At 42.0% G+C, this 12,745-nt stretch overlaps 1 protein-coding gene across 2 annotated transcripts in view; it reads right to left on the reverse strand.

Annotated features, from left to right (window-relative positions):
- Positions 1 to 418: 418 nt before the first annotated feature.
- The window catches only part of MAD1L1 (mitotic arrest deficient 1 like 1), a 740,224-nt gene continuing 727,897 nt past the window's right edge, over positions 419 to 12,745 (reverse strand). The window contains exon 18 of one of the 2 annotated variants that reach the window (XM_069734326.1): positions 419 to 2,025. In XM_069734326.1, the coding sequence (XP_069590427.1) occupies positions 1,867 to 2,025 (159 nt within the window). In that variant the 3' untranslated portion in view covers positions 419 to 1,866. The remainder of the gene's footprint in view (positions 2,026 to 12,745) is intronic. The other variant, XM_069734327.1, reaches the window with a different exon arrangement.

Below are 12,745 nucleotides of genomic sequence, written 5' to 3' on the forward strand. Positions count from 1 at the left end.
TTTTGGATAGCGGTCAGACGCCTCTCACTCAGCCAAACCAGGTCTGCACTTTGCACTGACGAGGGTCAATACCCCGAAACACAGTGTCTGCAAATTGAGATTCTGGTTTGGCTTTTATCCTAAGTCATGTGATAAGGCTCGTTAAAGGGTCAACATTGACTTTTAGGATTGCTACTTCCAAAGGTGGAACTAGAGTTCTAGTCCTCTTCCTCTCTGAAGAGACAATTTGCATAGATCACCAGAGATAAAGACGTTACCACTTGTCCTGTCCTACATTACCCGGTATGCCGTTGTAAGACCATGGTCCCTTGTTGAAGCGATCAGTGGTTGAAACCCAACTGTTGTAGACTCATGTCATAAGTTAGGAATAGTGTTTTTCTAATATACCCCTTAATAAAAAACAAAAACGTACAGACCATTGTCATAATAGAAAATTGCTTTTATTGGTTTAAAAAACAGACATAACAGCTCAATAATGGTCAGAAATGTTACGGCAAAAGAACTGAAATGATGAATAGATAGTTTAATAATCATCATTATCGGCCAACACTAAAGAAAGAAGTCAGCGGGTCAGTTTCTCAACGTGACATTGAAATACCATGATAAGAAGTCAAGCTGTTGTATATGTGCCTTCGGTAATATAAGATACAGCTGAAATGCCATAATGAATGGGTACGCGATAACCTTTTCAATTATTGATGCTGTGAAAGGCTACAGTCAAATGAAGTCTATTCCATACCGGAGGGACCAGGCTTTGACTTTACAAAGTCCACGCCAGCCAAGTCAGAAAGTCTTCCACTGGCAATGTCAATGCTTCTAACGTGACATATGTGGATATGAAGTTAATAATTAGTGAACGAATATACTCGTTACTCGAGATTTCCCGAGCACGTTCGGGTGTCCTCCGAGTATTTTTTTAGTGCTCGGAGATTGAGGTTTTTCTTGCCGCAGCTGAATGATTTACATCTGTTAGCCAGCATAAGTACATGTGGGGATTCCCTAGCAACCAGGCAACCCCCACATGTACTTATGCTGGCTAATAGCTGTAAATCATTCAGCTGCAGCAAGAAAACAATCTCCGAGCACTAAAAAATACTCGGACACCCTAGCGTGCTCGGGAAATCTCGAGTAACGAGTATATTCGCTCATCACTATTAATTGAATTATTACATTACATTATTAAGGGGCAGACTTTCATCTTCACTTCTGTCTGGGATCTGCCAACAAAAAAGTAAATTTTATGGTCACCATTAGGCTTTGGTCACATGTTCAGTATTTGGTCAGTATTTTACATCAGTGTTTGTTCCACTCCTGGTTTTGGCCTACAATCAGAGGAAAAGTATAATAAATACAGAAGTGGCGACATGTTTCTATCACCCATTTCTTGTTTTGGCTTACAAATACTGAATGTGTGAACATGGCCTTAAGTTTGAGCTATTAAAAAAAAAAGTTTCCATTTAACTCCCCCCCCCCCCCCCTTTTTTTTTAATGTATTTGCATACACCCTATTGGACTAGAGGCGGGTCACTGCTATGGACTTCTTGTATCTTCAGTGATTGTCTACCTCCAAACTGAATGGGAGACATACTGCAGAAGCATACTCTATTTGAAACAAAAAAAAAACCCCAACCACCACCATTTTTTTATTTTATTTTTTTTTATACAAAAGTGTGTGATATGACCTTGGAAAAGTAAATTAACCAAAAATTGGCCAACATCATCATTTATTTATTTATACTGCCCAGACAGTACCCACAACGTCTTTATGAAATGCTGGTGTTGTGTTGAAGCTGTGCTATTTTTCCTGTATGTTTGAGGACAACAATCATCTACGAAAGGTAAGGGACAGGTTTGAGAAGTTTTCTTTCAGGCGAAAGTTTGACGACTGAAGAGGTCAAGGGTGACTGCGCTCAGGAAGGCTGGGATACTGTTCTGGTGGTGCAGGTGGAGATCAATGAAGTCCTTCAAGGTTCTTGAGAAACCTGTATCCAATAGCTGCAGCTTTCCTCCGGATGGACTCGTAGACTATGAAAAAATGGAACAAAGAGGTTAAATGATTTCATATATATCCCACATACATAAATACTTATGTATTTGTTTGTAGCTACCTATAGCATTGGGCATAGCAAAAAAAAAACACAAATTGCTGTCCTTTGTAGGTGTAGTGTCAGGGAATCAAAGAACAACCCCTTTAATCATAGTATACACTGTATGAGCATGTTAAAGGGAATTTGTCACCAGGTTTGAGAGCAGCAGCAGGTAGAGACAGAGATCCTAATTCCAGCAATGTGTCACTTACTGATCTGCTTGCTGCAGTATTGATACAAATCACACTTTTAGCTGCTGCAGATTTAGCAGTTCTTTGAATGCTGAGCCCTGTACAACCCCATCCACACCATAGATGGGAGCAAAGCTGCCAATCAGTGGTGGGGACGCCATGACACAAGACTCCTAGTCATCTACAAATAGCAGACCAGTAAGTGACATCTTTGGAATCGGTGTCTGCCCCTACCTCATGCTGCTCTCAGATTATAGAGCAGAAACCTGCTGACAGACTCCCTTTAACAATGAGTGATCAATGACTGTTAAATCTTTTAAATGGGTGAGTGAAGTCTTCCATGATCTATTCGCCTTTTGGAAGATGAAGGACAATAGAAAGTAATAGGAGAACTATACATTTTGGCTGGAGCGACCTGTAACAGAGAACACTTGAGCTAAGGACAGAACCTCCAAAGTGCAAGTCAAGTGACTAGAAGAACCGTGGAGTCCAAACTGTAGTGATCACTATGGCTGCTCGGAGTCAGATGTGGCGAGGGACGTCTCAAACTACTTTCCAGTCCCTAATTGGCCTTGGGGGGGTTGATCAGTGGGTGCAATTACCCGCTGTAGTTTGGCAGCATTGTGGCCTCTTTTCGAGGAGCTAGTGGAGACTCCAAAAACTTTCATTACAAAACTTCTTCCTTTTCTTGGTGGACGACTTATTCTCTTTCGTCCAACTCTTTGTAAGCTCAGGTAGAAGTTTAACCCCTTTCTGCCATTAGACGTACTATTGCGTCCATGTGGGGTGGGCTTTACTTCCCAAGGACGCAATAGTACGTCATATGCGATCGGCAGCGCTCACGGGGGGAGCGCCGCCGATCGCGGCCGGGTGTCAGCTGTTTATCGCAGCTGACATCCGGCACTATGTGCCAGGAGCGGTCACGGACCGCCCCCGGCACATTAACCCCTGGCACACCGCGATCAAAGATGATCGCGATGTGCCGGCGGTGCAGGGAAGCACCGCGCAGGGAGGGGGCTCCCTGCGGGCTTCCCTGAGCCCCCCGCAGCAACGCGATGTGATCGCGTTGCTGCGAGGGTCTCACCTCCCTCCCTGCTCCCTCCAGCCCCGGATCCAAGATGGCCGCGGATCCGGGTCCTGCAGGGAGGGAGGTGGCTTCATAGAGCCTGCTCAGAGCAGGCACTGTGAAGCAGCCTGCACTCCTATCAGATCGGTGATCTGACAGAGTGCTGTGCAAACTGTCAGATCACTGATCTGTGATGTCCCCCCCTGGGACAAAGTAAAAAAGTAAAAAAAAAAATTTCAAATGTGTAAAATAAAATAAAAAAAAATATTCCAAAATAATGAAAAAAAATAAAAATATTATTCCCATAAATACATTTCTTTATCTAAATAAAAAAAAAAACCAATAAAAGTACACATATTTAGTATCGCCGCGTCCGTAACGGCCCGACCTATAAAACTGGCCCACAAGTTAACCCCTTCAGTAAACACCGTAAGAAAAAAAAAAAAAAGAGGCAAAAAACAACGCTTTATTATCATACCGCCGAACAAAAAGTGGAATAACACGCGATCAAAAAGACAGATATAACTAACCATGGTACCGCTGAAAACGTCATCTTGTCCCGCAAAAAACGAGCTGCCATACAGCATCATCAGCAAAAAAATAAAAAAGTTATAGTCCTGAGAATAAAGCGATGCAAAAATAATTATTTTTTCTATAAAATAGTTTTTATCGTATAAAAGCGCCAAAACATAAAAAAATGATATAAATGAGGTGTCGCTGTAATCGTACTGACCCGAAGAATAAAACTGCTTTATCAATTTTACCAAACGCGGAACGGTATAAACGCCTCCCCCAAAAGAAATTCATGAATAGCTGGTTTTTGGTCATTCTGCCTCACAAAAATCGGAATAAAAAGCGATCAAAAAATGTCACGTGCCCGAAAATGTTACCAATAAAAACATCAACTCGTCCCGCAAAAAACAAGACCTCACATGACTCTGTGGACCAAAATATAGAAAAATTATAGCTCTCAAAATGTGGTAACGCAAAAAATATTTTTTGCAATAAAAAGCGTCTTTCAGTGTGTGACGGCTGCCAATCATAAAAATCCGCTAAAAAACCCGCTATAAAAGTAAATCAAACCCCCCTTCATCACCCCCTTAGTTAGGGAAAAATTAAAAAAATGTATTTATTTCCATTTTCCCATTAGGGCTAGGGTTAGGGCTAGGGTTAGGGTTAGGGCTAGGGTTAGGGTTAGGATTAGGGTTAGGGCTAGGGCTACAGTTTGGGTTGGGGCTAAAGTTACAGTTAGGGTTTAGATTACATTTACGGTTGGGAATAGGGTTGGGATTAGGGTTAGGGGTGTGTCAGGGTTAGAGGTGTGTTTAGGGTTACTGTTGGGATTAGGGTTAGGGATGTATTTGGATTAGGGTTTCAGTTATAATTGGGGAGTTTCCACTGTTTAGGCACATCAGGGGCTCTCCAAACGCGACATGGCGTCCGATCTCAATTCCAGCCAATTCTGCGTTGAAAAAGTAAAACAGTGCTTCTTCCCTTCCGAGCTCTCCCGTGTGCCCAAACAGGGGTTTACCCCAACATATGGGGTATCAGCGTACTCAGGACAAATAGGACAACAACTTTTGGGGTCCAATTTCTCCTGCTACCCTTGGGAAAATACAAAACTCGGGGCTAAAACATATTTTTTGTGGGAAAAAAAAAGATTTTTTATTTTCACGGCTCTGCGTTATAAACTGTAGTGAAACACTTGGGGGTTCAAAGTTCTCACAACACATCTAGATTAGTTCCCTGGGGGGTCTAGTTTCCAATATGGGGTCACTTGTGGGGGGTTTCTACTGTTTAGGTACATTAGGGGTTCTGCAAACGCAATGTGACGTCTGCAGACCATTCCATCTAAGTCTGCATTCCAAATGGCGCTCCTTCCCTTCCGAGCTCTGCCATGCGCTCAAACGTTGGTTTCCCCCAACATACGGGGTATCAGCGTACTCAGGACAAATTGGACAACAACTTTTGGGGTCGAATTTCTCCTCTTACCCTCGGGAAAATACAAAACTGGGGGCTAAATTAATTTTGGGGGGAAAGATTTTTTTTTTTAATTTTCACGGCTCTGCGTTACAAACTGTAGTGAAACACTTGGGGGTTCAAAGCTATCACAACACATCTAGATGAGTTCCTTAGGGGGTCTAGTTTCCAAAATGGTGTCACTTGTGGGGGGTTTCTACTGTTTAGGTACATTAGGGGCTCTGCAAATGCAATGTGACACCTGCAGACCATTCCATCTAAGTCCTCATTCCAAATGGAGCTCCTTCCCTTCCGAGCCCTCCCATGCGCCCAAACAGTGGTTCCCCCCCACATATGGGGTATCAGCGCACTCAGGACAAATTGGACAACAAATTGTGGGGTCGAATTTCTCCTGTTACCCTCGGGAAAATACACAACTGGGGGCTAAAAAATAATTTTTGTGGGAAAAAATTTTTGTTTTATTTTTACGGCTCTCCATTATAAACTTCTGTGAAGCCCTTGGTGGGTCAAAGCGCTCAGCACACATCTAGATAAGTTCCTAAGAGGGTCTACTTTCCAAAATGGTGTCACTTGTGGGGGGTTTCTACTGTTTAGGTACATTAGGGGCTCTGCAAACGCAATGTGACACCTGCAGACCATTCCATCTAAGTCTGCATTCAAATGGCACTCCTTCCCTTCTGAGCCCTCCCATGTGCCCAAACAGTGGTTCCCCCCACATATGGTGTATCATCGCACTCAGGACAAATTGGGCAACAAATTTTGGGGTCCAATTTCTCCTGTTACCCTCAGGAAAATACAAAACTGGGGGCTAAAAAAATAATTTTTGTGGGAAAAAAATTTTGTTTTATTTTTACGGCTCTGCATTATAAACTTCTGTGAAGCACTTGGTGGGTCAAAGTGCTCACCACACCTCTAGATAAGTTCCTTAGGGGGTCTACTTTCCAAAATGGTGTCATTTGTGGGGGGTTTCAATGTTTAGGCACATCAGTGGCTCTTCAAACGCAACATGGCGTCCCATCTCAATTCCTGTCAATTTTGCTTTGAAAAGTCAAACGGCGCTCCTTCCCTTCCGAGCTCTCCCATCCACCCAAACAGTGGTTTACCCCCACATATGGGGTATCAGCGTACTCAGGACAAATTGTACAACAACTTTTGGGGTCCAATTTCTTCTCTTACCCTTGGGAAAATAAAAAATTGGGGGCAAAAAGATAATTTTTGTGAAAAAATATGATTTTTTATTTTTACGGTTCTACATTATAAACTTCTGTGAAGCACTTGTTGGGTCAAAGTGCTCAACACACCTCTAGATAAGTTCCTTAGGGGGTCTACTTTCCAAAATGGTGTCACTTGTGGGGGGTTTCAATGTTTAGCCACATCAGGGGCTCGCCAAACGAAACATGGCGTCCCATCTCAATTCCAGTCAATTTTGCATTGAAAAGTCAAATGGCACTCCTTCGCTTCCGAGCTCTGCCATGCGCCCAAACAGTGGTTTACCCCCTCATGTGGGGTATTGGCATACTCAGGACAAATTGTACAACAATGTTTGGGGTCCATTTTCTCCTGTTACCCTTGGTAAAATAAAACAAATTGGAGCTGAATTTAATTTTTTGTGAAAAAAAGTTAAAAGTTCATTTTTATTTAAACATTCAAAAAATTCCTGTGAAGCACCAGAAGGGTTAATAAACTTCTTGAATATGGTTTTGAGCACCTTGAGGGGTGTAGTTTTTAGAATGGTGTCACACTTTGGTATTTTCTATCATATAGACCCCTCAAAATGACTTCAAATGAGATGTGGTCCCTAAAATAAAATGGTGTTGTAGAAATGAGAAATTGCTGGCAACTTTTAACCCTTATAACTCCCTAACAAAAAAAAATTTTGGTTCCAAAATTGTGCTGATGTAAAGTAGACATGTGGGAAATGTTACTTATTAAGTATTTTGTGTGACATATCTCTGTGATTTAATTGCATAAAAATTCAAAGTTGGAAAATTGCGAAATTTTCATAATTTTCGCCAAATTTCCGTTTTTTTCACAAATAAACGCAGGTACTATCAAATAATTTTTACCATTGTCATGAAGTACAATATGTCACGAGAAAACAATGTCAGAATCACCAGGATCCATTGAAGCGTTCCAGAGTTATAACCTCATAAAGGGACAGTGGTCAGAATTGTAAAAATTGGCCCGGTCATTAACGTGCAAACCACCCTTGGGGGTAAAGGGGTTAAGGGACACGGTACGACTGCCAGAAACTTCCTAACCTTTAGATGTCACCCTGACGTATTACACTATTCAGTGAGAGGAAAGTCAATCACAATACTTTCTTTTGCATCTTTTGTCTTTTTTTTTTAGAATGTGTGTGCAAGGTCATCGATGAATACAAGACAATACAGGAAGATATTACACAGGAGACAAAAGAAATGCTAGTGTGCAACATAACCGCTTTGTGAGAAGAAGACAATTAGCATAGAAATGGCATCTCGTGAAGATCAAAGAGGAGACACAAAGCCGTAGAACTGTGAATGGTAGAAAAAGGAGCGTCCTCACTGTGGGGACGGAACCGGCTACGGTAATGAGCTTCATACCTTGAGCAACAGCCAGACAGTACAAGGTAAAACAGAAAATCCAACAATCAGAATCTTGCGAAGAAAAAGCGACTACAGAAAACTAGAGGCTTATTGAAGAACTTCAGTTTTATAGGTAAGCCACCCTGGGTAGCTGAGACCCCAGAGAACATGATTCGACCCTGGAGTTGCAATCACCGTTATAACCATATAACAGCGGCCACCAAAAAAAAAAAAAAAAAGTCCAATTTGTCATTTAATTTCTCTCCTCTAATGTGAGAGAGAAATAGGGTCCCTGATATTCTCTGCCCCCGGTACCTCCAGGTATCCCTGGGTCCTCCTGGATTCCCCACAGCCACTGGCATCTTCTTCCGGTAAGAAAATGGCGGGCGCATGCGCAGTGCACCCACCGAGATCTGCCAGCCGGCAACAATAGATTTTCATATTGGTTTATTTTGATCACTGTGATGGACCCTATCACAATGATCAAAAAAAAAAGAAAAAAAGAAAAGTGAATCACCCCCTTAGTTAGGGAAAAATAATAAAATAAAATATATATATATTTTTTCATTTTTGCCATTAGGGTTAGAGTTGGGCTAAAGTGTGATGGGCTAAAGTTAGGGTTAGGCTTATGTTTACAGTTGGGATTAGGGTTAGGGGTGTGTTAGTGTTAGGGGTGTGGTTAGGGTTAGGCTCGGAGTTAGATTTGGGGGGTTTCCACTGTTTAGGCACATCAGGGGCTCTCCAAACGCGACATGGCGTCTGATCTCAATTCCAGCCAATTCTACATTGAAAAAGTAAAATGGCGCTCCTTCCCTTCCGAGCTCTCCCATGTGCCCAAACAGTGGTTTACCCCCACATATGGGGTATTGGCGTATTCAGGAGAAATTGCACAACAAATTTTATGGTTCATTTTCTCTTTTTACATTTGTGAAAATAAAAAAAATAAAATGTTTGTGAAAAAAAGTTCAGTGTTAATTTTTTCCTTCCACATTGCTTCAGTTCCTGTGAAGCACGTAAAGGGTTAATTAACTTCTTGAATTTGGTTTTGCACCTTAAAGGGTGTAGTTTTTAGAATGGTGTCACTTTTGGGTATATTCTGTCATGTACACTTCTCAAAGTGACTTCAAATGTGATGTGGTCCCTAACGATAAAAAAAAAAATGGTGTAAAAATGAGAAATCGCTGTTCAACTTTTAACCCTTATAACTTCCTAACATTAAAAAATTTTGTTTCCAAAATTGTGCTGATGTAATGAGAAATGTTATTTATTAAGTATTTTGTGTCACATATCTGTCTGATTTAAGGGCATAAAAATTCAAAGTGTGAAAATGGCAAAACTTTCAAAATTTTTGCCATATTTCCATTTTTTTTTCATAAATACACGCAAGTCATATTGAAGAAATGTTACCACTAACATGAAGTACAGTATGTCATAAAAAAAACAATCTCTGAATCAGCGGGATCCATACAAGCGTTCCAGAGTTATAACCTCATAAAGTGATAGTGGTCAGAATTGTAAAAACTGGCCGGGTCAGTAAGCTGCAAATTGGCTCCGTTACTAAGAGGTTAAAACAGATTTTCGACTATTTTTGTTTTGAATGATGAGGTTCTGACCTTCAGGAACCGTGGCAATCAGCATGTGGCTACAGCGCTCTCGCATGAAAGCTGGCTAAAGGGGGAGATTTGAGACTAGGAAAAGTATGGTGATCTGTCCTGAGACAACTCCATCGTCCACGACCAGGGTGTATTACCATAGAGGCAGGCAATATGACCATTATGGGCCCTTTTCTCTGTGCATGCAACTAGTCCATTGGTTGTGTCTGAAATGTGACCTGTGCCTTATATAACAGGAACCTCAATACCAAACAGCCCGTAGACCAGCGCGGCTCTGTTACAGGTGGGAAGCGTCCCACAGAGGCCTCCTATTGGCACCTTGGTAGGTAGTTTATTGGGCAAGTATCCTTAGATCATTATTACTTGGGCACCTAATATAAATGGAGCAGCCAGTGCCCAGCAGCAGCTGCCAAGGCAAAAAGGATCAAGGGGCGCATTAAAAGAGGTCTGGACACACATGATGAGAGCATTATACTGCCCCCCACTCACCACGTATCTGTTTGCTATTACTGGGTTTGTTTTTGTTTGTTTTTTCTTCCCCTGGATGCTTTCTCACCTTAATTCCTTGTTTTTTTTTTTAAATATTTTTCCCACCAGTATGCGCTCCTAAAGGATGATGATGGAATCCCATATTCTGATTCAAGGAGGATTTTTATTTCAAACTAGAACACAACTGGTTTTGACTTCTTGGAGTCTTCCTCAGATATAATAATGTCAGGCGTAGAAACAGATCTATCTCAACACATTTAAAACTCTTTTTTTCATATTGTGACTATTTCCAAATGCCAAATAGAATTTAATTTTGCCATAATATCTATGTTTGTAGGATGTTACATTTTATTATGAAATCACACTTTAGTATGTTTAATAACATTTTCAAGAAATTTTATATATATTCTAATTACCGTAAATTTATAGTGTTTTTTGAAAGGAAAAAAGACTTTGGATTGAAAAATTTTTTTTTTTTGTGTGTGTGAAAAACCTTGTGTGTCAAATTTATTTGTTATATGAGTTTTGTTAGATTCCTCAGAGTGCCAAAACCTGCATATCTGAGTATCTGGGGGTGTCTGAAAAATAGAGCCCCAAATTAACATGCAGGGAAATCTGCTATAAAATGTGCTCAGATAGATTTCTATGCCTGACATTATATCTGAGGAAGACTCTAAGACGTCAAAACCATTTGTGTTCTAGTTTGAAATAAAAATCATCTGAGTCAGAATATGGAATTTCATCATCATCATTGCTTATTGCTTTGAAAAATATTTACAAAGTTTTATTGCCTATGGAAGCACTGTTCATTGCACTCATCAGTTCCCAGATCACTGCAGCAAACTGCATGGAAAGAGGAATGGAGTGATCCAGGGATTGGATCTATATGGAGACACCAAAAAGGTGAGTGGATTCACACTGAGCATACACCTTTGGAAACTAACTGGTACACTCAGAAGTCAGCGCTTCCCATTTCTCTCCCTATAATCCCCTCTTGTTTTACTTAATTCCTTGATGCTAACACACATTTAGCTTTATGTGTCCATTTTCCTTTTTGCATCTTCTGTTAGCATTTCCTTTCTACTTCCTTCTTCTCCCCTCCTGGGTGTGACTAGTCTCCCTGTTTGCCCTCCCACCTGGCCTGCATTTCCTGTGCACTTAGTTTGCTATAAATGTGGAGTCATAAGTCTGTGTGACTGAGGTCTGTCTCCAGAAGGATGTCTCTATAAGGATGCAGCAGAAATAGTACCAGAAATGGAACCACAAGAGAACACACGGTACCACTAAACACCGTAAGTAAATGCACTACATTTGTTTCCCTTTCCTACACACTTACTCTCATCATGCGGACATACACTCGAACAGTTTTGCAACCAATACTCCTCTCATTCACTATTCAAACACCCCAGCTCCTTCTAACCAAGTACTAATTTCTCCTTCCCTATTACCTCCACACTTGACCTCATCCACTCACCTGCTCCTCAACCTCACCTCTCTCATAATAAAACACAAGCCACCCAATCTCCTCCCACCTGCTCTCCCTCTCTCTGCTGGCAACATATCTCCCAATCCTGGATCCCCACATCTCAAACCTCCCATTATTACCCCCTTCTATCGCTCCCAAACCAATATAAACACTAGTGATGAGTGAGTGTGCTCATTACTTGGGTTTTCTGAGCAGGTTTGGGTGGTCTCTGAGTATTTATGGGGTGCTCAGAGATTATGTTTGAGTCGCTGCCGCAGCTGCATGATTTGCGCCTGCTTGACAGCCTGAACACATGCAGGGAATGCCTGTTTGTTAGGGAATCCCCACAGGTATTTAGGCTGTCAAGCAGCCGCAAATCATGCAGCTGCGGCGGCGACTCAAACATAATCTCCGAGCACACCATAAATACTCAGAGACCACCCAAGCCTGCTCAGAAAACCTAGGTAATGAGCACACTCACTAATAAACCCCAATTCTTTCCCACTTCAAATCAGTGCCCTTGACGCCCACCACCCTGCTCCCTCTCTCTGAATCACTCTGGAATGCCCGACTCCACGTAATTCACAACCTCTTTACCTCTCATAATCTTTCCTTCCGGGGCCTCACCGAAACATAGCTGACACCCTCCAACACAGCCTCCACTGCTGCGCTTTGTTACAGCCACCTCCACTTCACCCACACTCCTCACCCTGGCAACAGACATGGTGGAGGAGTGGGCCTTCTCCTGTCTTCAAAGTGTACCTTTACCCCAATACCACCTCTACTCTCCCATATCCTTCCCTATTTTGAAATCCATTTTGTCGGCATCTACTCCCTCTCCAAACTCAAAATGGCCATCGTATACCAACCACTGCCTTTAATGACCAACAATACACCTGGCTTCTTCACTTTCTCTCTGCTGACATTCCCATCATCAACATGAGTGACTTCAACATCCCCATTAACACCCACCAGTCAGCAGCCTCCAAACTTCTGTCCCTTAATTCATCTTTTGGACTTAATCAGTGGTCCTCCACAGCCACCCACACAAACAGACACACATTAGACCTAGTCTTCACCCATCTTTGCTCCCTATCTAACTTCACAACCTCCCCTCTCACTCTATGACCAACATCTACTCTCTCATCCCTGTCCTCACCAGTCACATGTCCAGCAACATGCGCACCCCCAGAGAAACCTCGCACACCTAGACACCCACACGCTCTCTGACTCTATCCTACCACTGGCATCTACAGTATATCCTCACTCCACGACCCAGACACTGCC

This window comes from Ranitomeya imitator, chromosome 7 (assembly GCF_032444005.1).
Source record: "Ranitomeya imitator isolate aRanImi1 chromosome 7, aRanImi1.pri, whole genome shotgun sequence".
NCBI classification, from domain to species: Eukaryota; Metazoa; Chordata; class Amphibia; order Anura; family Dendrobatidae; genus Ranitomeya; species Ranitomeya imitator.